The sequence below is a fragment of the Tribolium castaneum genome, chromosome 6, assembly GCF_031307605.1.
Source record: "Tribolium castaneum strain GA2 chromosome 6, icTriCast1.1, whole genome shotgun sequence".
NCBI classification, from domain to species: Eukaryota; Metazoa; Arthropoda; class Insecta; order Coleoptera; family Tenebrionidae; genus Tribolium; species Tribolium castaneum.
Window position 1 is genome coordinate 2,455,180 of NC_087399.1, and position 27,913 is coordinate 2,483,092.

The following is a 27,913-nucleotide window of genomic DNA, read 5'->3' on the forward strand; positions in this document are numbered from 1 at the left end:
TTTTTATTCCGGTTCTCCTCGAGTTTTCCGATTTTCGGTAACTCTAATAGTTTCGCTGTAATCGGCGGTTAAAAGTTGTAAAAAAATAAAAACAAAAAATAAAAGTTGTCAAATTAAACGTTCAGGTAATAATGACAGCCACAATAATTGTGCCTCAGTTGAGTACAAGACATGTTTTTAATTTTGTATGATTTATTTATCGAAATTTCTACAATTTATATCATGTACAGGAAGAATCCAACAACTTATCGTATAATTACGTGGTGAGAAGGTGAAATAAGTGTACTTATTACAATGTTTAATGTGTATATATAACAAAGTCGCTCGTAACATGGAAATATTTGTTTTGTCATTTATTTAAATTTATTATTACTATAATACAATGCAATACTGCAGTTATTACACTTGCCTGTGAGTGTAATACGAGCAGTATTTCTATCGTTTAGTTGAGAGTTGAGTGTCTCAATTTAGTTATTTAGTAATACAGTCGCTTATTTAACCCTAGATCTACATTATATTACAGTAAAGAGCAAAGGCCAAAATCTGAATCAGTAATACAGCGATTGAAACCCCTCCTAACCGAAAAAAACCTCGTGTATCACAATGATCGTTAAAAAATTTCTTGGTCCGAATTCGAAACGCAAAGATATGTGATATATAAACCCGCCATAAACTTTGTAAATTCAACATGGACCCTTAATTTACAACAATAACAATGAGGAGAAATCGAGAAATTTAGAATGGTGGACAATAGCCGGGAGTTACATCTAGAATTGGTTTCTCCTAACACTTAGTTTTTGTGCATACTGATTGGTCCCACCCCCCGAGATATGCCGAGTGTGATATACGCCCCCTTAATACTACGTATCACGATATGCTACTGTACAAATGAAACGAAAGCACTTCATTCCTGTAAAGTAAGGTCTTTGGCAGCTTTGAGTGTGGTGTAGCATTGGGTCGAGCCTTGGGCCAGGTTCACTTGACTCGAAGAGAACTCCTTGGGCTTGCAGATCATCACAGCTGGATTCGATTCCAAGCCGTTGGGATTCAGCGACGACGTCACTACACTCATTACACCTAAACCAAAAAACTGCATCAAATTCCAGCCAAATCGAGCCGAAAAGGCACAAGCACGTGAGCAAAAAAGTGTGCTAGGAAACGACAAAAGCCACGATTCGAATCAAACTCGAATCGCGATTTTGCCAAAACACCAAAAAGTCGCGCAAGATCAATAAAACACAGCCAAAAAATAAGAACTTCCTTTATTAACCTCATCATCATTACCATGCAGAGATTCGGATAAACACACGAACAGACGGCCCTAATTACGGGGTAATTAAGGTTATGGTAAGGGAACACGGAACGTCAAAAACATGCCATACTAGTATTAGTCATTCCACAACGAAAACTTTAATAATACCCCATCGGTTATTTATTCCCTATTCATTTCTGTGTTTGATTTGGTACCGTTCAAACGTAAATTGGAATGACGACGCTCATCATCTGAAAAAATAGGCGATTTTCATACAGTTGACGTGGAAATTGCCGGACGGAACGTTCGAGTAGTGCGTGAGCGTTTTTAGCCAAAACTGTGCATTTTTCAAACCAGGCAACACCTTTTCCCGATAGAGAGTCTAAAACCGAATCGATCAGTTTTTGGTTCAAGTCTCTACGACCACTAGAACCGCCACAAATCACTTTTAAAGTTTTGAGACACAAATCAATGGTTTTAATGATTCGAAGCAATTTCAATCGCGTACTATGGATTCACTGAGTCGGAAAACAAACGTTTCTGGTACAAAATTGTCCGGCGAATCCAATGACACTTGTTTCAGCTTCCTGCGATCAATAATAACGACGCAAATCACGTTTAAACTTAATGAATCCAATTCAAGGTCAATGTAATTCAGTTTAAAACGTGATTTGTGCTTTTAATTGTTGGAAAGACGGGTTTAGAGACAGCACAAACTTATCTTTATTGTATATTTTCTTTATTAAGCAATAAAAAATGCACAATTTTGCGGAAACATCCTATTTCTCGCCCCAAGCAGAACGAATTGGGAATAATCCGCTCATAAGCAGCCAAAAAAGATTACGGCCATTTCTCCTTAGATTTCTCTCGAGTATCGTGTCTGTCATCACTCCGATGATAAAAGATTAAACCCCCGACACAATAAAAAACGCGCAATAGCTTTTTTCTCATAAAACGCGTTCAGCACTACTGTAACGTCATGTTCACACACAAATTCGAACCTCGTCAAAGGTCGTAACATCTGTCTTCGTCGCGTCGCGCCACCTGCCGCTCATTATCTGAACAATGGATGATTCAACCAATGGATGATTCGACTACTAATCACACTCACCCATTTTGGGACCGGGCCCACCCATCATGTCTTTGGGATGATTCGATTTTACGGCGTTCATTCGCCGATTCTGTGCGGAAGGAGCGACAGGACCGGGAGGCTGGGCAGGGGCTTGCCCCGGAAGTCGAGGACCTCGCGTTGGCTCCACGGGAAGGACGCGGCGACGTTTTTTCGGCAATTTGGCGCGGGCCTAAAAAAGAAAATTTTTTAGGAAGTCGAATAGTTTTTGATTCAAGTTTCTACGATAATTAGCAACGCTGTAAATCACGTTTAAAGTTTTGACCTTGAAATTGATTCAATTTGATTTCAAGGCGATACCAAGTGACAAATGGCTTTGACAATAAGTGATTCACATAGAAAACTTACCGCCGAATCGATTGGTGCAAGTCTCAAGTCTCTACGATGCATAATAACTGTGTAAATCACTTTTAAACTTTATTAAACAAAACAAATTTTTTTCATGTTTGTTTAAACGTGATTTACGGCCTTATTGATGGTCGTAGAGACTTAAAATAAACACCAAATGATTTGTTAGAAAGTCGGCTACAAGAATCAGTCTCTTATTTTCAAATTCATCAACTCGTATGACTGCAAAATTGAATCAAATCCTTTAAAAATAAAAAACTTTAAACGTGATTTGCTCGGCTTCTAGTGGTCGTAGAAACTTGAATAAAAAAGTGTTCTATTCGTTTTCAAATTCTTTATTTGGTGGTACCTGCGTGTGGCTGTAGTACATGGCAAAGTTGGAAACGATGACCGGAACCGGAAGTGCGATGGTTAAGACACCGGCAAGGGCGCACAAAGCGCCTACAAACATGCCGATGTATGTCTTTGGCACCATGTCACCGTACCCGACTGTGGTCATGGTCACCAGTGCCCACCACAGTCCCAACGGAATGCTTTTGAAGTCGTTGTCGGGATTGGTCTGTATCCTCTCCGCGTAGTAGACCAAACTAGCAAAAATCACTATACCTAACACAAGAAAAAACACTAAAAGGGTCAGTTCTTTGGCGGAGGCGCGGAACGTCTGGATCAAAATTTTCAATCCGGACGAATGTCGAGTCAGTTTAAACAGTCGCATGATTCGAATTATTGAAAAGAATTCCATTATGTCGGCGTTTTCTAAGTGGGCCGCGTACCGACGGAGGATCAAATCGATGTAGAACGACGCGGTGGCGATGTAGTCGATTATGTTCACCGATGAATTGATGAATTCGCATTTGTTAGGCGAGGCGATGAAGCGAATCAGGATCTCGAACGTGAACCTGAAACAAAAAAAAGCCAATTTCTTGTTTAGTTGTAACGAATACTTGAAAACGTTTACTGATTCTAATAAAAAATTGTGTGCTGAATCGACTAGTTTTTGTTTGAATATGCTCCGATTAGTTGATTGGTCGCAAATCACTTTTAAACTTTTTTTGAAAATTTTTGAGTCGTTTCAAAAAAGTTTAAAAGTGATTTGCGGCATTATTAACAGTCGTAGAGACTTGAAACAAAAACAGGTCGATTCGGCAAAAAATTCTTCATCAGAATAAGTGAATCATTTAGGTAAATTATGACTGCCATGTGCTTTAATTAGGCGTGATTCAATTTTACTTATTACAAATTTTAAAAGTGATTTGGGTGGTAACTACCAGTCGTAGAGACTCAAACAAAAAACCGATCGATTCGGTAATTAATTTCCTATCACTAAAGTGGGTTGGTTTTGTTTAAATCTGCCTCGTTTTTTATTTTTGGTTCTAAAATCGCGTAAAAGTGGCCTGTTCATTGGCTTCATTGTGCGTGGAAACAAGCGATTTCCAGTCGGTTCATTTCAATTAATCGCGCTTTGTGTATGTGGAAACAATACAAACCATGCATTGCAGATGCACTCGATGTAGAAAAAAGCGACATGAGCATCAGTGTCTGTTTTATCGATGACGAAATCTGTCCCATTGCTCGCAGTCCGGACGGCTACGGTTTTTATGACGGGCACTTTCATGTCGGGATGAGTCTTCAAACAGAACGAGAGGATGGAAACGCAGATGAAAAATACTGATAGGACACCTATGACCTGTGATAAATCAATCAAAATCATAAAAGAAACACAATTTTTTCAATACTTTTGCGGCCGTCGATGAGTACGGCTCATCGAAAAGCGACCAAATCTTCGGCTTGATCATCTGCCACCAGGAGAGGGTGCCTTTGAAATAATCCTCTTCAAAGCCAAATTTCCGTGCTATTTCCTCGTCGCTGGGCTTGTCGGTGTCCAAATCCAGACGATCAAGGACGGCGAGGGTCTCCTGGGTGTCTCGATGCTGCAAAATTATGTTGATTAGGATGATTTGGAGCGATGTTAATTAAATTTCTACTTGAGTGTATGTCATCCAACAACATGGCTCGACCTGGTTGGCGTCCAGACCCCAGAATTCCAGCTCTTCCTCGAACAAGGGGCCGCATACGTCCGAAGGGTAGTGGAGCTTGCCAGTTCTACAAAATTCAACTTTGGACGTGATTTACAAAGTTATTAGCGAGCGGAGTTGCTTAAAGACTATCCCAATGGATTCCCCGGAAAATTCTGATTCGGAATTATGCACTATTTTTATGATTTGAGTTTCACAGCCCGCAAAATTAAACAAAATGTCCCACTGTGCAAAATATTTTTGGAAAATTATCCGTAACTTGTTTTTACACTAATTTGACCAGATATAAGTCTGATGTATTAATTTCATTGACTTGCAAGCACAAATCCTTGTACAAATCACTTTTAAAATAGTTTAAAATATTTTGAATCATTTTTGGAAAAGTTTAAAAGTGATTTGTGGCCTTATTATTGGTCGTAGAGACTTGAGACAAAAACTGACTTTTTCTCCGGTTAACATAATTGAAGGAACATTAATTTATTTTATTACAAGTACTTCATTTACTTGTAAAAATTAAATAGAATATAAAAACTATATTTTTTAGAATAAAAATTTTAAACGTGGTTTGCAACGTAATTATTAGTCGTAGCGTCTTGGGTCAAAAACCAGTCGATTTGGCGTAAAATTTTGAAGCAGAACCATTAATTAGTTTTTAAAATTGATTACGGCGTGACCTTGAAATTGCTTAAAATCGCTGGAATGTTTAGGATCGCATTTAAACGGTGTTAATTCTTCCTTAAATCGAGTTTATGGTCAATTTAGATCTAATCCAGAGATGAAGTTGGATCGTGACATGTAAATTATCTGTGAGTCGTCTTGAATGCCCTTTGAACGGCTCCAAGTCTAAATGTAGTTAAAATTAAGTGTCGACATTATTATTCGAACATTACCCATAAGTCTCTTCGTCGTCGTAACGGGGTTCTGGTTTACATAAACGTAAAAATTAATTCTTGTCATTGTGCCTAATCGCATTTTCCCCTCGAATCGTCAAAATTGTGATGAAAAATCCCTCTGACCTGTAATAATTGAGAACCTGCGCGAAAACTCCGGGATGCCGGTCGAAAAAATACTCGTTGAGTATCGGATCGTAGTTGGCCAAGGCTTCAGTCAGCCGTGATAATCTAGTCGCCGGGATTTTCTTCAAGGTGGCCTTGTAGGTCTCATGACGGATGCCTCCGACGTTGAGGACCACCCGATTTTCGGCATCCATATTGATCAGATTCATGATGGCTGTGGAAAAAATGCATGTATTTTTCAGGATTTTTCGACACCTGAAACTGAAAACTTACCGGATTAGTGTCGCGTTACGGCCGCAAATCCATTGTGTCAAGCTCGAGGACGCTGAAACGAGACGAATTTTCAGGAGATGAAAGGACTGAAAAAGTGGGAGAATCACATCGAGTGGGTTTTTCACCAAAAACCGCTAATTTTGAACGGTAAACAGGCCCGACTTTCATTAATATTAACGGAGCGATCGCTACGAGACGTTAATATTTAACCGGGGCCTAACTGTGTTTGCGCTTTCGGCAAATAATCGAGCCAAACCGTTAAAAGGACACTTATCGGAAGCGGGCAAAAGTTTAAAAGTGATTTGTGAAGTCAGCTTTCGTCATTGAGACCTGAAACGATCACCAAACGATTTCCCGGACGATTTTAGTTTGGAATCAATGTTTGTTTCCAAAAAATCATTTTTGGTCGAATCGTGAATCACAAAAAACACTTAAAATTTTGAAATTTTTTTGAAAATTTTAAAAGTGATTCGTGTGGTTTGTATAAGTCGTAGCGACTTGAGACAAAAACCAGTCGATTCCTTAGAAAATTCTGTACTAGGAAGAAGATTTTTATTAAAAATTCTGTTTTTTATTTAGCAACGAAAAGAAAAATAAAGATTCTCAATTTTCATAATTATATATCATGTTATGCGATAAGTTTAAAGGTGATTTCAGACGTTATTCGAGGTCACAGTGATTTGAGACAAGAGCCAGTCACTTCATCGAGAAATTCTGAATCAGGATCAAATTTTAGATCAAAGATTTAGTCCGTCGTTTATTCGTCAAGAATCAAGGAATGTTCAAAGTTCGTAAAAAATTGTAACTTTTGGTTCAAAAAGTTTAAATGTGATTTGTGACTTTGCTTAAAGTCGTAGACACTTGAAACAAACACTAATCGATTTATCAGAAAATTCTGAATCCGAATCATTTATTGGACTACGTATTTATCCTTTGGTGTGACCTTGAAATAGAAAAAAATGCGTCAGACTTCGTGTTTTTTCCACCTTATTGATTATTTTCGTGTGATACATTTTATTTGCCGTCCGGGGCTCGTGTAACCATTTTTGCAAACGTCTGCCTATAAAAAACGCATTTTAAAGCATCGCATTGAAAAATTCAATAGATCCGTCACCGATGAATGTCTCAATTCTATGGAAATAAGTTTGATAAATTTATCTCATTGTCGCCTGAAAGGGGCTTTCTTAAAACAAGTATCTTAAAAGATTTACACCGATTTAAAATTTAAAACGCTTCTTTTACATTTTATTATGACACAGCTAAGCCGTCTTTGGGATAATTAGATCGTCGTCGAGCAACAAAAGCGACTATTTTGCAAGTTTATAACGTCGCTGATTGATTCGAGCATTTTTCTCTCGTAAGACGCTTTAATTAAATCAAAAAGATGTGTTTAGTGAGACGTCAAAACTGATGACGTCCAATTTATATCAACCGAAACGTTTTCATTAAAATTCCCTTGCTACGAAATTAATTACACAGCGGAGATTTTTCCGTAATACGATCTGAAAGTGAAATGAAAAATGAAGCTTTTTGTATCTGTGAGATTTCAAGTTAATTTATCTCAAATTTGGGGTAGTAATGTTCAGGAAATAGTTGCAAGCGAGCAATATTTCGTCATTAATTAAGCGCAGGACGCTTTGTTCCGACACTGGCAGTTCCAGCGTGCACAAGGGATAAATAACAATTAACACAACAGTTGCCACGATCCCAATCAAACTTCGAAAATTGCTAATACATTTTAAACGTGATTTATGGCCTTATTATTAATTGGAGAAGCTTCAAGTCAACACCAGGCGATTCTCTGCGAAATTCTGGCCCGAAAACATGTGCTACATCAAAGATTTTAAAATTTTGAATCACGTTCAAAAAATGATTCAAATTAATTTAAACGTAATTTTTGACGTTTAAAACATAGATCACATTATACTATGGTTAAAACTAATTTATAATGCTTCTTTGATCTTTAAAATCTTGCTCATTTTGATACTGCAAATCACGTTCAAAATTTTCAGAAATTGATTCGAATTAATTTGAACGTGATTTGTGTGGTTACTTTTGATCGCAGCAATTTAGGACAAAAACTATCCGATTCGTTGGAAATTTTTGTGTCAGAAACGTGCTTGGCAATGAAGATAGCATTTTTGTTTAGCTTAGTTAAAGTGATTTAAGCTTGCGCTAATCGATTCGTTGGGTTTTGTTGTATCACTTTGTGCACAACCTGTAGCACAAAGGAATTTATGCATAAGAAAAACGGCAAAGGGCTGATATCGATCGAGGAAGCGAAACGACACGCACCCAAACAAAAGCTTTATTTAACTTTTGAGAAGTTTTTTAAGCCGAGTTCATTTTCGTTGGGTAATTACGTTCTTATCGTCGCGTTTGCGGAAAGATAATTTAATTCAAGTCCGAAAATAAATTTTTTGTGATGTGATGGAGCTGCCATGTACCTAATTATAAATAAATTCCGGCTTTTTTGCTACCTCTGTCGAATAAATCAATTATCACGCACACTCTGGAATTGCGCCAAAAGCTCGTGTGTGAACGTACTTGTTGATTGGAATACATAATTGATTCAAGAATGGGGTTACAACGTTGAAAAAAGCAAAGTCTTGAATTTCCTATTCATATAACTCCAAGTTTTCGCATTTACATAGGCGAGGGGATAAAAAATAAGCCTTTCAAACGTAAATTTTTCTTGTTGGGGTTTTAATAACTAATTACTTCGTGTTAAAGGTGCAAAGATAGCTAAAACCGTGAGCTTTATGTTAATCTGAAGCGGTTCTTTGTTTCCGGGACGGAAAAGTTTTAAATTGTAAATGAAACTGCCAAGGATAGAGAGTGTAAAGTTAACTTTACGATTCGGATAAAGGCATTGTAAAGTACTTTTGTTGTGTGGCGTAAATACAGACGCTCGTATGCTCTCTGAAAATCAATATCGAGCTTCAAAACGACTTAACTAAACCAAACTAATAGTTGGCTCTGATAGACAATTTAGCGACGAATTGACCAGTTTTTGATCCAACTCTCTACGACTTATAACAACGCCACGAATCAATTTCAAACTTTTGGTATATTTTTTTCCAAATCTAGTGTTCTTTGAATTGACACGACTAAACAAAAGACAAGATCTCTAACAAAATACACTTGACGGAAACAGAATTTTTTGCTGTATTGACCACTTTTTGTTTCAAAACGCTACGATTAATAATAGGGTCACAAATCACATTTAAACTTTTTTCGAAAATTTTTGAATCAGATTCGGAATTGTTTAAAAGTGATTTGCGCCGTTACTATTGATCGGGGATGCCTGGAACAAACAGCAATCGATTCAGGAGACGATTCTTGATCAGAATCTTTGATTATTTATTGTTTGTTTTGGTTAACATGACGGGAAAACGGCCTTCTTTGATGAACCGCTTGTTTTTGTTGGGTGAAACTTTAAACGTGATTTATAGGCTTGTTATTGGCCGTGGCAACTCGAAACAAACACCGAACGATTTGGACATAAATTTCGTACCGGATTTTAATACTAAAACAGCGATATTGAGTAATTTAATATTTTTTTCTCGCCTGAAATGTGTGTGATTGATGGCGTGAGCTGTGAGATTTAGTCGGTGAGGTTGCATTATTGATATTTAACACGCACACTTTAATGAAATTTTTAAAATCGCCACATTGTAAGACTTTACGAGACGATTTTTTACGGCTGGCCTTTTACGTCACATTTTTACGAGTGGGATTTTTTCCTCTTGCAATCATCACGAACAGATTTCAGCTGCAGGAAGAAGAAACTCCAGTTGGCGTGCCTCCAACCGACAAGGCCAATCAAATTTCTATCAAAGTGTTTAAATTTCGGTCAGAGTTTTTCTTTTTTTCGACGCGGGTTTATAAAAACGTTATTGATGGAGAAAATTCGGTAACTTTGTCTGACCCGACCGCAATTTGCAAGTTATTGATGGAGCGATTTTCGATTAAGCGGCCATAAATCGGCCAACATCTGCATTGCCGGGTAATTTAAACAATCAAAAATGGCTCTCAAAGCCCAGTTCCGACTTGTTTACCTAAGAAAATCTATAGATTTGCGAGCGGATAGCTCACCAACTTACATAAACAGATCGGCGAACGGGCAATCTCAAAAATAAACACTCGAAACGCGTTTATCTAAATTGATGCGATTTTACGCTCGATGCGCCTTTTTGATTCGATTTTTGACGCAAAACTCAAATGGGAAAATCTTCCGGGGCACAGCTGGACCACACTTTTTTAATACCGAAACGGATTACTCAAGACTCCATTTATATTCATTCAGGGGTGTCTATTGGCGAAAAGTGGTTAGCATAATGATGGCAATGATTTATCGCCGAAAATAATCACAAAAATGAGTTTTATGGGTCGTTACGTCAGCAAGTCTTGTACAAAATTTACCGCAGAATCGTTTACTTTTTGATTTAGCTCACTGCGACCAATAGTTACGCCACAAATCACTTTTAAACTTTTTGGATCTAAAAACTCGAATTTTGCCAAAATAATTTTTTTTCCACCATAACAAGGAATAAAAACTATTGATTCTGGTAGAAAAATGTCGGCTGAATCGATTGGTGCTTGTTTGAAGTCGCTACGACTAATAATAACGTCACAAATCACATTTAAACTTTTTGGTCAAACTCAAAATTTTTCAAAAAAAAGTTTAAACGTGATTTGCGGCCTTATGGTTAATCGAAGCAACTTGAAACAAAAACCATTCGATTCAGCAGGTAAATAACCACCAGAATCAGTGGCTACTTTTGAAATAATTGTTTAGAGTAATTCTTGAGTTGGGCTTTTTTACGTAAAAATTGTTGTCCGACTGTGTAAATTTTAAAAGTGATTTACCGCGTTGCTATTTATCGCAGAAACTTGAATCAAAGACTGATTAATTCGGTTTTTGTCCGTTTATCCGTTCTTTGTTTGGAAAGTTTTAATTGATTTCGTGCATGAGTTGGATAGAGTGCGTTTTTTCCGCCCCAACAGCCGCAATGTGTCAATTTCGGTAATACCTCTTTAACGAGATTAGGTCTCGTAAGGAATGTGGCGCCTTTCAAAAATTCATTTCGCTAAGAGCCGTCCCATCGAGTAATTTATTAAGCCTTCGTGAATGGCTCACAAGTTGTTATTGTATCGGGACCCGTGTACTGCCATACCGAGATACCATTAAACTAACATATAGTTTAAGTTGAATACAGTCAATGGCGCTTGAAACGCCTCCTGTTTGATTAGAGATAGTCTTGAGGCGCTTCTCCATCATAATTTGCATCTCTCTCTCGGACTCGCTCTCACTCACACGGTGAAAAACACACCGATTCAATTATTAAGAAGCGACGACAAAGTCCGAAAGTTACCTCCATTTATCTTGATTTCACCGCAGTCGGCGCAACTTGAGACACTTGACACGTACAAGACTCGATACATTGCTATCGACACCCTGTCTTTTAAAGACCACCTCTTTATCGGGCCAAATAAGATTAGAGCTAAAACCGACACTTATTCCCCGTACAAGGGAATGCGAAACACGAGATGACCTAACCCTTCTTCTCGTTTCAACAAGACAAAAGAGCCCTATTTAGTAGAAAATTGACGTCTGAATCGCCTGGTGCTCGTCTCGTAACGTTCCGACCAGTAACAAAGTCACAAATCACGTTTAAACTTTTTTGAAAATTTGGATCAATTTTCGAAAAAAGTTTAAAAGTGATTTGTGGCCTTAATAACAATCGTGGAGACTTGAATCAAACACCAATCGATTCAGCGAAAAATTCTGTTCCAGAACGTGGTGTCATTTAAGCGGCTTGTGTCACAAATTTTTCGAAAATATTGTCTTTTTGGACAAAACCTATAGTTCCATTGTTAAAAGTTTAAAAGTGATTTGTGACGTAACTATTGGTCGTAAAGACTTGAGTTAAAAACTGGTCGATTCCCCAGTTAATTCTCTATCGGCTCCAGTCACTTGATTGCAAAAATAACAATTTGTGTGACCTTGAAAGTGGAAAAATCCGCACTTTGTCTGGATTTAATTTCGTCATGAATTCATTTTGTTTCGCAACTTTTGGCCTTTCCCTCGCCGTCGTAAAGTAGTTTCCTGTCATAAAAATTAAATAAAATATTTTATTCGCGTCATAAAACTCTCCGAGTGTTACTTTTGTTTGAATATAATAACGGGGCGTTGAACCACATTCATGTCCCCTTGTCTCATTCATATTTCGCCGTTCAAGTCAGCAGTTTTTTAATTAAAATTACAAACTAAACACAGATAAATTTCTCCTCGTATATGCAAAAAACCAGATTTGCGCCCCCGTGCGAGACATAAAACTCGTTCAAATAGTAAACCGGCCTATTTTAGTGGTAGTTTATGAATTTTTAATGCAGAAAGCGGCATTAATCCTCAAGGCAATTTAGTGAGGCCGGCTTTTGCCGCTCGTGTGTTTTATTGATGGTGTGCTGCAAGGACGAAAGCAATCCTTGTATGCGTTTAAGGTGTAACCTTCGCGGATTAATTTTTAATCGAATCGCTCGGCGCGTTCTCAATCAAACATCGATCGGCAATTTGCAATCGGCGGCTTGAAATTGAATTTTTGCCACTTATTTTCGATAGAAAATTGTCTTCTGAGTCGCCCAGTTTTTGTTTCAAGTCGCTACGACTAATAGTGTGCTCGCGAATCACGTTTAAACTTTTTTTCAAAATTATATATTTTTTCCGGAAAAGTTTAAAAGTGATTTGTGGGCAAACTATCAACCGGAGCGGCTTTAAACAAACACTGGCGGATTCAGAAAACAATTTTCCACATCACTCATTTATGTTTAACTCTTGTTTTGTTTATCTAATGTCGAGTTATAGCTTTTTTGGTCAAAATTTAAAACTAGTGTCTCAAAAATTTTGAAAGTGATTTATGGCCGTGTTATTGGGCCTAGCGACTTGAAACAAAAACCAGGCGCTTCGAAATTAAATTATCTTTCGGGTGGTGTGGTTTTAGAGTCGAAAAAATCTTCTGGTTGTCGTAAACCCGGTGAAGTCTGTAGGGTGTCGTATTTTCTCGAGCAACAGGTTTATGTCAAAATAATGTCCGATAGTTTAGTAAAAATTCGCTTCCCACTCGTTTAAAAATACACACAGCCTCCTGCGGGAATCAAATCAGCTCTCGACATCTAGTTTACATTCAAACCGTCGCTCTAATGTGATTTCCCGGCGGACGAATGGTCATTCTATCGATATGACGTGTCATAAATCACGGTATATTTGTCCGATTCTTCTTGGAGCAACAGTTTGTGTGTGAAAAACGTTAGGATTACGCGAGAGAGATAATTTACATTGTTATGTCGTTTCACGACTTTGATGGGATTTGTCGAGGATTAAAACTTTAGTTTGGCAGGTGGCGGCCGCTTTTGACCCCTGTTTTACACGATGTAATCACAAAATCGATCCAATCCCATAATATTTAAATGTTGGACTTATCGGAAAAGTGGTTCATGGTCGCCTTATCTCTGTCCCATCACTCACGATCGATTTTTTTTTAAACTTGGAAACTTAATGGCAAGCTGCATGTCACAGTTCTTTTCTCAAAATCACGAACCTTTGTTGTAACTACGGATATCTAAAGGCTAGGATGTGAAACGACGTGTAAAAAAACGTTCCCGTGTTTGATAGTTCCGTTAATGGCGCCAGAAAGCGCTGTTGTTTCATTATCGTCTAAGTTTTCAAAGCCATTATTGTATAAGTAAAACAGTTAGCACAAAGCAGACGAAAAAAATTTAGGCACATAGAACATTAAATTCCCAATAGTAGGACATTAACAAAATGCAAAAATTTAATCGTAAACTATGTTTAAAAAAATTTCAAAAGTTTCTTACACTTTTTTTGTATCGTCAACCGTATTCGCAGCGTTCGCAAAAATATAAGGTAGAACACAAATTGGTAATTCCAAGCGATAATTTTTGGCACACCGCATATTTATCAAAACGCTGGGAATACGGTTAAAGATACAAAAAAAGTGTAAGGAAGAAAGTTGTAGAGAATTAAATTTCCTATAAAAAAGTCAGCGACACCATAGTTGTATTTTCTATAGTTTAGGTATAAATTAACTTTGAGTTACTTGACCACTGGTAAAATAATACGAATCTGTCGCTTGAGCGTTTTAAACGACTTTAGGGCCCAAACCGGTGGCGATAGAAATATGGTCTCGCGGACTTTTTTAAAGAAAATTTAGTTCTCTACAAATTCCTTTCTAACTTTTTTCTTGTATCTGTAACCATTTTCGCAGCGTCTTGAAAAATACGAGACGAAGCGCAAATTTTCAATTAAAAATATTTTATTATTACGTTTCTATCAAAAATTGTAGTTGTCAGTTTTTCTCAGTTTATTAAGAATGTCAAGCTTAACACTTCTGCATTTTTTTCCAAGTAATTAGTGAATTGGTTGGATTTTAATTAATTTAAAACGACTCGGCGCCGAAACAAAGCGCCCTCATTTCCACTTTGCCGCACTATACCTTTTGGTGCGATTTTGTACCTCGTTCCGCCTCCTAAGTTATAGTCCTCCGTAGTTTCAACTAACAATTTTTACCGTTCAATTATGTGAAGGCAGCAGTTCCACTTTAATTATTATCCATCATATCGTGTCAAACGTGATTCGATTCGGTGTCAACTCAAGAAAAGTGATAAATCCCGACTGAAATCCCGTTTTTTGCGCATTCTTTGTCCCCATCCTATTGTGAAAAGAAAGGTGCAACTTTTCCTGACCTAAGCTTTTGTTCTAATTGTCGGATTTCAAGTTTGGGTGGATATTTAGTGTCAGCTATTGTTACAATATGCTGGTGGTCGATATCGCCGAGTTGCGCTTTCGAAAAATTACATTCAGTCATCAAGCAATTTTCGGATTAAACGTTGTTTTTGCGACTGATCTCTCAAACCTGTTGCACCACAAGCAACAAAAATGCTAATTAAGTTTGGCCCGAAAAATTGGCAAAGTTTTCGCCGATCGAAGCGATTAACCCGGAATATGTAAATTTGCAAAACTTGTGGCGCGTTCTAAGTTTTAATGCGTTTTTGTCCAGGAAATTAGCAATTCGATGTATGTGTGTCGCTTTGAGACAGAGGAAGCGTCCAATTAGCAAAAATCGGCCGAATGTGGGCGGAAATGAGGCCGATTAACCTCCCGCCTATTTCGTGCAAGCTCGAGGTAATGAGAATTCAAATCCGAGGATTAAGAGGAGGCCGGCGTTAAAGTTTAAAGGCGATGCAATATTAGATCCGATGACACGGCGTGCATGCTAACGAGATTTCGCAAATTAACGCTCGAGGTTTATTATTGACCAGGGAAGAAGAGAGAGCGCAAAAATACAGCCGATGGATGGATTGCCCCTAAACATTTACATTGCCTGACTCGGCACAATTCACTATTTTATTCCCGCCGAACGCTGACTCCGAATATTCCACTATTTCAAAACAGTGAATTATTCAAAGTATGTGCATTTTTTGTGCTTTCTATAGAGTTGGCGCTGAATCAAATCGCGTCTGACGTGATGTGACAGATAATTAAAGTGGAACTGTTCCGTTTTTATAATTGAAAAGTTTTGAGATAATTGAGGGAATCTCGAACGTTTCGAGAAATAATTACATAAGCGGCAGACTGAAATGGATCTCGAGTGCTTCGAGTGGATGGAACAGGAGAGAAATAACTCACTTGTTTTGAATTATTCCATTAATTGTAAACTTGAGCCGAAAATCTATAAAATTGGACTGAGTTTGATTGAATACATTAACACTGTCGCTAACGACATACATAAAACTTTCACTTTATTACGGGTTATATTACACCAATTACCCCCTTAAGCATAATAAAAATTAAAAAGGAAAAGATTCAGTCGATAAGTTGTGATAATATTGTCGTTTCGTTCGAATTTGCTTTGCAATTAAGAGGCCATCAAAGCTGTTAAACGAACGAATTATTTTGATTGGAACGGGTTGACACTTTCGGAACTAATTTTTCGTGGAATTACAACAAATTACAAGCTGTTTACTAATTTACTTCTGATAATTGTGTGCAAGTTTTTTATTCAATTTCGATTACAACAGATTACAATTACGTTTACAAAGCCTTACAATCAATTAAAATTCGCGTTAAAGTGTTCAATTACAACTGTTTACAATTGTAATTACATAATATTAAAAACAGTAACAGTTTTTGACACATTTTGAAACTAAAAATAGAAAAATCTTAATAGAATTTGGTCTCTTATTGGTTTCTAACAATGTAATATGTAATTACAAAATCTTACAAATTACAAGTTGTTGTCAAGTCAAGCCCAGTTTACACACAACATTATTTATCGTTTGTTAGCGTAATCGTAATTAATTACATTATTTACAAAGCTTTACATTTACAATTAATTTGGATACATTTCTTAAATTATTTTAATTACAAGCGTTTACAATTGTAATTACACAATTACAAACTGAGACACTTTTTGAAACTAACAACGTAAAAATATCTTACTTTTCAATTTAGTTTATGAACTGGTTTATGTTATAATGTAATATGTGTAATTACAAAACTTTACAAAGATTACAAACTGTTGTTAATTTAAAGTCAGGCACATTTTTTTATTATTCACAATAAACGCCTGACTACTGAAGTTTACAATAAGTGTTTTACAATTTGTAATTTTTATAAACAGTTTCTATTAAAATTGTAAGTCAAAACAAAATTTTTGTTTTTTTTTTATTTCTAATTATACAGTGTGGAAATTTTAACTGTAATAAAATTTATAACTTGGATATTATAGGCAATTTTTGTTAAAATTTCAGAAACAGATTGCTTTTTGTTTTTTCTTGCTCATTTTTTGGTGGACATGTTTTTTTTGTTTATTTGCTGTCAAAACTTCACAGCCACCTCCGACTTTTTTTTCAAACGTAACGGTATGTCAAGTGTTATCTCATATGAAAGAGCACTTTACAGGAAATACAACGCACTCTTTGTTTTCTGAATATTTCCAAAGCCTACGCGATAAAAAAATGAAAAACAATTTATATAAGTTGAAATTAGGCAAATCACACTAGAAATGTTGCAAGAAATTTATGCCACTGTCGTTATATTATTTTCTAGGAGAGAAACGATGCCTATTTTGAACAATTGTGGCATTAAATAGTGTTCTACTTATAAAATTGGTTTTTATTTTTTATCACGTAGGCTTTGAAAAAATTCAAAAAATAAATAGTGCGTTATAATGCTTGCGACAAGGGCTTTGATACGAGGTGTCACTTGAAATATCATTACATTTGAAAAAAAAAATAGAGGTGGCTGTGCATTTCTGACAATAGATAAACAAAAACCATATGCACCAAATAGTAGGCAAGGCAAAATAAAAATTGACTTGTTTCGGGAATTTTTACCAAAATTGGCTAAATCAAAGTTACGAATTTTATTCCAGTTAAAAAATTTTCGATGTATTAATTACAATAGTTTACAATTTATTTATTCACAGTATAACTGATTGTACTGTAGTATAATTATTAAAGCTTATTATTCAAACCTAAATAAAATTTTAAACGTTTAACTCGATTACATAGCTTTACAATAAACTGTCCCTAGTAATAATATAAATAAAAAATTTTTTTTTTATTTTTAGTAATAATATAATGTGGTTACAAAATTTTACAAATTACACACTATTGTTAAGTTAAATTCAATTTATGATCAGTCTTTTACGAGTTCTAATTTTTAAACAATTGCTATACAAGTCAACACATTTTTTTTTGTTAACGTGTTTGTAGTAAAAATTTGACTGAGTAAAAAAATTTAATAGAATTGCCATTTTGTATCAGCTGATTACATAAACCAGTTGTTTTTTATGGAAAAGTTCCGTTTAATTGAATTGGTTGTGAATGAATCAGTGATGAGACTGCGGCAAAAATAGGCTTTGTCTTATGCGTTTTATTCCTCAATCGAGTTATGCAACCGTAACAAAGCGAATACAAACACAGGCGAATCAATACATCCGTAATTTTTCGTTAGGTAAAATGCCGCGCTATAAATCTCGTTCCGTCGCCGGAGAATTTACCAATTAATTCCGCGAAAATACAGAAATCATTTTGCAAATCGTCCCCCCATAAAAAATTCAATTAAACCCTCGCCGTTCTATCATGTGTGTTTAGTCCTGAGATACGATAATTGCTCCCGGTTTCTCTTTTCTTCCGTGATTACACCTCTAAAGAATTCCATTTCGGTTTTGTGCGCCTTGTCGTAAAATTTTTATTTCGGCGCATGAATAAAGTAACGACTCGACGTCCCTCACATGTCTTTTATTAAAATCTCGCGCAAAATTGGCCCACTTGTCACTTATGTCTTTACAAATCTTCGGGTGCAACAGGCGGAAGAATAAATAAAAATATTAAAGCGCGCCAACAGCCACCGAATGAATTATTGATATCTAATCAACGACGTGACTTGAAAATCTCTAATCCAATTTCGGCCGAGTCATGAATAAGAATTACGAATCGGTTGTTGTAATTGCGACGAATTGAATTAGACGAGAAAAGTCGTTAATTCCGGATGCATTTTCATAAACAAACAAACCCCAAACATGAATATGCAAGAGACGAGAGCAAAAACTTTCAACAGGCTGTTTTTCACGACTAAGTAAATGGACCGGCACTTATACGATATAAAAAAAGTTTTTATTGGGGTGGCTGAGTTAAAAATTAATCGAGGCTTTCCACGGCCAACGCGAAAACAACACTTGAACAACTTTTTACACCAACTTATTGTAAAGTCTTGTAATTGTTACGTTATTACAATCCAGTCAGGTTTTCTCTTCGTAATAAAGTCATTCAAAGCGTTAAACAAGTCTTAAACTGTTTTTAAGTTTGGTAATTACAATTGTAAGTTGTTGTAATCTCGATTGTAATAATATATAATTATCAAAACGCTTAAAAAATTAAGTTTAAAGTGTCTTGTTTGACCAAGTAAAACTTTGTAATTAAGTGTAAACCTTTGTAATTTTTATGTACAGTTTTGTAAATTAATGTACGCAACCTAGTTACATAATTTATAGAATTTTTAATGTAAATAACAAAAGAATACTTCGCCTAAATGTGACTTGACAACACTTTGTAATTTGTAAAGTTTTGTAATTGTTAACTACTACGTTATTACAAATCAGAAAAAAAAATTATGAAGTAAGATGATTTTGCTTATACAATATGATCAAACTATGACCATTGTTAATTTGACCTACAGTATACTGTAAAGCATTTGTAATCGAGTTAAACTCTTGTAATTTTATTAGAAGTTGTACAATTATTATTACAAACAGTTGTACAGTCTTGAAATCGTTCTAACTGTAAAAAATTAATTGTAAAACATTGCAAATAATGTAATCAACTATAAATACATTACAATGACTTACAATTTTTTTAGAAGGTGCTATTTATAAAAATTGGAAATTGTAAAACATTGTAAACTGTAACAATCGAGCTTTTAGTGTGGGTAACAAAGATAAAAGTGCTTGACTAAACAACAGTTTGTAATCTGTAAATGTTTGTAATTACATATTACAAACAAAATCATCTTGTTTGGTTAGAAATATATTTTCGAATTAACTCACACACTTAAAAAATTTCAAAACATTGCCTTTTGTACCTTGTGATTTTTGATAAAATGTGGCAAAAACTTAGATTATCAAATTGAAAAAATTGTAATATTACAATTACAATACAAGATATTAACAAATTTTTGTCTTTAACTAGATATGTTTTACACAATTTTTTGATGTTGTTGTTTTTATAATTTTATAATTGTCAAAATAATATAAATGTATTTAAAAAAAATTGTGGCAACAGGTGCTTCGACTTACAGAGGTTCCACTGTATTATAGCAGTTTGAAAAAGTCGCGAAACAGTTCATTTGTAAAGGTGTTGTTGTTTTCAGCGTCTGTATTGTAGTTTTAATTGCCCGCAATTCATAATATTTATTTTAACCGCGAGTCGAATTTTTAAGGCAACTTTGTTAATTTCCTGTTTACCCGAAATAAGCACTCGCAATTATCGCCCTAATTAATCTAAACTTATTGTAGTCACGAGAAAACCCTCAATTTTCAGAATAATTGCGCTCCTTTTGTTAATTTCGCCGCCACAAAGACGCTCATAGTTCCTGCCAGAAATTTTATTTCAATTCGTAGGTATAAATAGTAATCCTCTCCGAAAAAAAGTCGCATGAAAGGCCCGAATCTTCCATTCCAAAGAGGAATTATCCCGATTTGTAATGGCTTTTCGCCATTGAAAAATCGCATAGAGAGAGCGGCTTGTTTTCGTACCAGTGTGTGCAACTGTTGTAATTTTGTTCTCTGATGAAAATAATAAAAGGCCGACTTTGGTTACCACCTCGTTTCATCGCTCTCTTCCTGCAAGAAGGCGCAACAAAATCAATATGGTTTCAGTGTGGTACGTCGCAAAAGGGGCGGTGCCGATTGTTACGACTATATTTAAAACAGCGATGAAAAAAATAAGGGTTTTATGCGGGAGATGCCAGTTTTATTGAGCAAACTGTTGATTTTTTATTGCACGGCCAAGCCCAAAGACAAACTTACAATGCAAGAGATTCAAAACCGTGTAAAAGTCTGTTTCTGTACAAAAACTTTCAAAGCGATTGGCTGTTGATTTAAACTTTTCTGATCAATAGTAAGACCACAAATCACTTTTAAATGAATTATTTGCTGAATTCAAGTAAAACTAATTTTTTTCCTTTAATGTGTCACCAAAGTAGAGAATAGTAATTGTTAAAAAATCCAGTGATGGATTAAAACACAGGTCGCTAAAATTTATTTCGATTTTTTGTGGCTTAATTTTTTACAGTTAAACATAGGACGTAATCTTAAACTCTTTCATAAAATTTTACTGCTAAATTGACCAGTTTTTGTCTCAGGCTTAACATTTGTAATGCCATAAATAATATAAAAAAATTTGGCGAATATTTTGATGGATAGCCATTTAAATCCATTTCAAGGTCACTAAAGTTACTGTAAACAATATACTATATATCGGTTAGTTCTTATTCCTTTTCAGGTCATTCGTAACATTATAAATCACTTTTAAAATGTTTTAGATTTAGATTTAAATTTAGAAAAAAAAAACAACATAAGTTAGAAATAAAGCAAAAATACTTTTAAAAAGTCGATAATTATTTTTACGACAAAATATTTTGATAAATCGATTAAACTTCGCCTCAAATTTTTAATTGCAAATCTAATTTTTTAAAAGTGTTGACTTAAACATACGTGTCATTTAATTAAAATAAATTAGCCCGGCGCATCCACCATTTTTTACTTCGGTCGTTTTTTATTATCGAATGTTTTAGCTTGATAAAAAAATTATAAGACAAACTTTTTATGTCATAGTTTAATTGTGACTTGCATCATCACATCATTATTCCGACTAATTCACTATTTTAAAACGTTTTTCTACTAAAAAATTTGTTATATGTTTTAGCTTCACAACTAAGTAAAAGACAAAATTATTATGTTGTAGCTTAATTTTAGCTTATTTTATCAATTGCTTTACAAATGTTATTAAACAAATACAATATTAAATAATTTAGATCAAAAAATGGAAACGTCTTCGAAACTAAAAATTTTTAGTGTGAATAGTGTTCTATTCTATTAAACAATTTTCTATTAAAACAAGTAGAGTCTGCTTGATCTTTTAAATCACTTTAAAGCTTTTTCAAAATGGTTTAAATTAAAAATGTTTAGCTAAAATAAATAAATTTATTAACTCGGCGTATCCACCATTTTTATACTGCAGGACAAATGTTGAATGATTTAGCTTTACATCTAAATAAAAAAGAAAATATTTAAAACATAGCTCAGTTCTGGCCTATTTTATCAGTTGTGTTACAAATTATGAAATAATTGTAGTATTAAGTAATTTTGATTCAAAAATAAAAAAGCTTCGTAAACTATTAGACATTTTTTTATTAAACAGAGTAGTGTTTGTTTGATCTTACAAATCACTTTGAAGCCTATTCAATTTTTTTTAAATTTAAAATGTTTAGCTAAAATAAATAAATTTATTAACCCGGCGCATCCACCATTTTATTCTTTTTTTATAATCGAATGTTTTAGCTTGACAACAAAATTATAAGACAAGATTTCAAGTCATAGTTTAATTCTAAGTTGCATCATCACATCATTATTCCGACTAATTCACTATTTTGAATCGTTTTTCTACGAAAAAATTTGTTATATGTTTTAGCTTTACAACTAAGTAAAAGACAAAATCATTATGTTGTAGCTCAATTTTAGCTTATTTTATCAATTGCTCTACAAATGTTATTAAACAAATACAATGTTAAATAATTTAGATCAAAAAATAGAGAAGTCTCCGAAACTAAAAAAATTTAGTGTCTATAGAATAGTGTTGTATTCTACTAGACAATTTTTTATTGAACCAAGTAGAGTTTGTTCGATCTTATAAATCACTTTAAAGCTTTTTTAAAATGGTTCAAATTAAAAATGTTTAGCTAAAATAAATAAATTTATTAACCCGGCGCATCCACCATTTTTGATCTTTTTATACTGGACAACAAATGTTGAATGATTTAGCTTTACATCTAATTAAAAAACAAAATATTTAAGTATTAGCTCAATTGTGGCTTATTTTATCAGTTGTGTTACAAATTATGAAATAATTGTAGTATTAAGTAATTTAGATTCAAAAATAAAAAAGTTTTGTAAACTATTAGACAATTTTTTATTAAACAGAGTAGTGTTTGTTTGATCTTACAAATCACTTTGAAGCCTATTCAATTTTTTTTTAAACTAAAATGTTTGACTAAAATAAATAAAATTATAAACCCGGCGCATCCACCATTTTTACAATTTAAAAAAAAATTGTCGAATAATTTGGCTTCACAACTAAATGAAGTACAAAATCTTTAAAATCTAGCTTTTACCAACAATTATTATTATACATTTACCAATTAATTATAATATTAAGTGATTCAGAACAAATTCAAAGGGATAGTCAATGGTTGTTTCTACTACATATTTTTTTTTTGTTATAGTGTCACAAATCAATTCGAAACGTTTTCATCTCTTCCCAAAACTAAAGTTTTTCAGTTATTTAAGTGTTTGTGTCGATGTTAAAATTCAAGATCGTGTTCAAGGTCATTGGAACTATTAATTGCTGGAGCTAATAAATTTTGCTGAGTAAATCAGTGTTTGGTTCAAGTCGCAAAATAATGCCACAAATCACCTTTGAACTAATTCGAATCCGAATCGCAATTCATTTAAAACGTGCCTTGGAGCATTAGCCCATAAAACAAGCGTGGCCTCTCTTTTCCAGCCGTGGTATGAATATTTCTTTTTGCGAAGTCTTCCAATTCTTTATCTAAGCCATACATCGTATTTCGCTTTATTAAAATCAATATTTACATGCATGCGACCGGCGAAAAAACACATTTGGCTCCCCTGGAGGCCGTGAAGAGGTTTAATGTAAACACATCGATGTCGAAAAAAGTACACAATCGAATCGATCGAGTGGTAATCAGCATCTTTGCGAGTTTAACGCTTGTTGGAAGAGTGTCTTTATCTCAAATGGCTCACTCAGCATGTGAGGGTCGAAATTTTCGCGTTTCTATTTCCGGGCGTAATTTCCGTCCGCCGGAAATTGCCCAATAATTAAACGATGTCGCCGCACAAATATATTTTAAATCGGAGTTTTTGAATAAAACACGATCGATTTTGATGACTTTTCCGTCGTCGGTTTTAGCAAGATGTGTGCTCAAGAAAGGAGACGTAATTCAATAACGACTCCACATACCGTTCGATCATTCCACTCGAAATGCACTCACGACATGTACAAACATGTCGACTGATAAAATATTCCGTTTCAGGCGGGGTTTTCAGACGACTGATATTTTCAGCCAAGGCAAAGCCAAACTCGAAGTCACAATTTTGAGTGATTTGAAAAATTAACACTCGCTAAAATCGATCGATTCAGCAAAAATTAAAAAAAAAATATTAATTATTATTTTTATTATATTATTATAAATTATTTTCCCATAAAATTTAAAAAATTTTAGTGATTTGTAAACTTATGAGTGGTCTCAGAGTTTTAAAACAAGAACTATATAGATTTATAACATATTTATAGCATTTTTACTATGACCTTGAAATGGATTTGAATTACTCTACACTAATATATTTATTAAAATTTAAAAATAATTTATGTCGTTACTAAAATTTAAGAAATAAAAAATTTAAATTAATCGTAAACACTGATTTCTGTGCGACTTTTATTTTTAAGAAATAATAAAAATACCTTTACCTGACTTACTTCTAAAAAATATTTTTTTAAAAGATCTGAAAAGTTGAGTGGATTCAGGAATTTTAAATAAAAAAAAAACAAATAAAATTCTTATTTATAGTATCTTTACTATGACCTTGAAATGGATTTGAATCACGCTTATAGCGTTACTAATGTTAAATCTAAAACAAAAACTATATGAATTAACAGTAAATTTAATAAAAAAAATTAAAGATTACGTTTTTCACTCGAAATGTACCATTGTGCAAGCATGTCCTAATGTCCTAATGACTTGAATATTGAACGCCGTACTTCATAATTACAAAAAAGCAAAAGTAACACAAAAAAAATTATAATTTTATTTGTTAGTTTTTATTTTAAAACAGATCAATTTTAATTTTTTTTTATTATTTGATTCTATGATCTAAATTAGCATCATAAATTTGCTAAACAATTAAGGAAGTAAGTCAGAATTGAGCTACGATTTAATGATTTTGTCCTTTATTTAGTTATGAAGCCAAAACATTTAACAAATATGTCAGTAAAAAAATGCGAAAAATGGTGGATGCGCCGGGTAAAAATTTGGTATTTTTTGTTTGAGCGAATCATTTTTAATTTAATTTTTTTTTAAAAACGTTTAGATATGATTCATAATATTAAACATAAACTACTTGGTTCAATAAAAAAATATCTAATAGAGTAGGCCATTTAACTAGAATTTTTTAATTTTTTGATCACTTAACATCGTAATTATTTGATAAATTTATAGAACAATTGATAGTGTTATTATTTGATGAAGAAACATTTAAAAAAAATGAACAAAAAGGACTTGTAATTTCTTATTTATAGTATCTTTACTATGACCTTGAAATGGATTTGAATCACGCTTATAGCGTTACTAATGTTAAATCTAAAACAAAAACTATATGAATTAACAGTAAATTTAATAAAAAAAATTAAAGATTACGTTCTTCACTCGAAATGTACCATTGTGCAAGCATGTCCTAATGTCCTAATGACTTGAATATTGAACGCCGTACTTCATAATTACAAAAAAGCAAAAGTAACACAAAAAAATTATAATTTTTTTTGTTAGTTTTTATTTTAAAACTGATCAACTTTAATTTTTTTTTATTTTTTGATTCTATGATCTAAATTAGCATCATAAATTTGCTAAACAATTAAGGAAGTATGTCAGAATTGAGCTACAATTTAAAAATTTTGTCCTTTATTTAGTTATGAAGCCAAAACATTCAACAAATATGTCAGTAAAAAAAATGCGAAAAATGGTGGATGCGCCGGGAAAAAAATTTAATTTTTTTAATTTAAATTTTTTTTATAAACGTTTAGATATGATTTATAATATTAAACATAAACTACTTGGTTCAATAAAAAAATATCTAATAGGGTAGGCCATTTAACTAGAATTTTTTAATTTTTTGATCACGTAACATCGTAATTATTTGATAAATTTGTAGAACAATTGATAGTGTTATTATTTGATGAAGAAACATTTAAAAAAATGAACAAAAAAAACTTGTAATTTCTTATTTATAGTATCTTTACTATGACCTTGAAACGGATTTGAATTACGCCTATGGCGTTACTGATGTTAAACTTAAAACAAAAACTATTTGATCTAACAGTAAATTTAATAAAAAAATTAGAGATCACGTTCTTAGTTTGATTGTGAAGAACTAAACTGCAAAAAATTAAAATTCGACTCGAAATGTGCAATTGTACAAACATGTCGACTGATAAAATATTCCGTTTCAGACGACACATATTTCCAGCTAAGGCAAAACTAGGCTTAAGAGCCCGAATTTTGCGGAAGATTTGAGAAATTAACATCCGTTGAAATGCGTTCGTATCGCCATAAATTTGTCGTCTCATCTTTATTGCATTCGCGAGTGAATTTTCTCACGCCGCATTTATCACGATCATGTCAAAGACGAGACGAAGCTTTGAACATAATTCACTTTTGCCCAATGTCGAATTTCCCCGATTTCGAATCTCTGTTTGTTTTTCCCTTTCAAACTATGAACGTAAATATTTTTAATGTAATGAAGCGTTCGAATGGACATTTGTTTAAGTGAATTTACATAATTGCCGTCAAAATTCATCAACTTGGCACAAACAAACCCTTTTCACTGTTTGCAATGCATCAAACATTCATTTATGGTTGGAAAACAAGTCGTCTTTTTACCGAAACTTTTCGCGAAAAATACTTTCAGGTGAAAGCAATTTCGGTTCTAACCGAGTTAGACAAGTTTCGAGCATTGTGGCCTCGTATCGAACCCAATTAGTAGTCGAGTGTTCTATTGTTGGAAGAGCGTTGAATAGATTTATTTCGGGACTTTTGGAACATTTTTTAAACGGCGGCACAAGGGAAACATGACAAGAGTTGTGGTGGCCGTATTGACCTCTGACCTAAACAAACCGACAACGGGCGAAGAAATATAACTTTGGACACGAGTTGACAAAACCATGCTCTTTTCTGAGCAGTTTACGTGATTATTACTACTTACAAAGATTTGAGACAATTTATTAAAAAAAAATTTAATAATTTAGAAAAAATTATATTTAGATCACTTAGTATCATAAATTGGCAAAACAATTAATGAAGGAAGTCAGAATTAAGCGACGACTTTTGTCTTTTATTTAGTTGTGAAACTAAAACCTTCAACAAATGTCAGTAAAAAAAAATGTAAAAATGGTGGATGCGCCGGGCTAATTTTTTTTAATTGACCTAAACATTTCTACATTAAGAAGTTTTGAAAACGTTTAGTGGAGTACTAGAAGTACACTAATTGCTTCATAATTGTGTATTAAAAATGATTTAAACTTGTGTTTAATTAAATGAACAACTTGAACAATTAAGTGATTTGAAGTTAAATTCCAGTGACCTTAGAAACTGAAAACAACAACGAATCGATTTTGTAGTTAATAGTGTACCAGAAATAAGCTACAGTTGAAAGATTTTATTTTTTGTATAATTTTAAGAAAATTGTAAAAATGGTGGATGCGCCGGGTTAATAAATTATATTTTTTATTTTTGAATTTAGCGCTTTTTGCGATTATTTTTTAAACAATTTTCTTCCCTCGCCACTCGTAGGCGTATTTTAATCAGTGTTACCATCACAGTAAATAAACTAACCCCGCTTTATCGCCCTTCACCCGTTATTTTTCCGTTCGTTTCCAAATGGTAGATTATTTACCCTTCGGTGTGATTTCTCCTCTCTTACCCAAGTCCTACCTTTCGCTTTTTCGTGTTGTGCTTTTCCGCCTTGTCAGTCGTACCTTGGCATTTTTTCACCAGTGACATTCCAGCGTCATTTCAGGCGATTAATTAATGTTTCAGCGGTGAAAAACCGACACTTGTATCGATCACCTTTTCAGTTTTTCACCACAACACACGTGAATTGAACACTATCGAAAATGTGTTTTTTTATGAGATTTTCAGCGCGTTTTCGGCGTCGAAACGAGCACGGAGTCCCGCCGCCGCTCTGAAACACACTGGCGGTGGCGG

At 34.0% G+C, this 27,913-nt stretch overlaps 1 protein-coding gene across 2 annotated transcripts; it reads right to left on the bottom strand.

The window, feature by feature from the left end:
- Positions 1-172: 172 nt before the first annotated feature.
- On the bottom strand, positions 173-27,913 carry Shaw (Shaker cognate w). Of its 2 annotated transcripts, XM_015982939.2 has the most exons (10): positions 27,641-27,913; positions 6,055-6,106; positions 5,782-5,995; positions 4,715-4,832; positions 4,466-4,660; positions 4,217-4,416; positions 3,079-3,628; positions 2,364-2,553; positions 1,421-1,503; positions 940-1,077 (listed from the first exon to the last, which is right to left on the bottom strand). In XM_015982939.2, the coding sequence occupies exons 3-9, from the start codon at positions 5,988-5,990 to the stop codon at positions 1,433-1,435; spliced, it is 1,533 nt and encodes a 510-aa protein (XP_015838425.1). In that variant the 5' UTR covers positions 5,991-5,995; positions 6,055-6,106; positions 27,641-27,913; the 3' UTR covers positions 940-1,077; positions 1,421-1,432. The 2 variants fall into 2 exon arrangements, with proteins under 2 accessions (XP_015838423.1, XP_015838425.1); XM_015982937.2 differs by lacking the exon at positions 1,421-1,503 and having other exon boundaries at positions 173-1,077.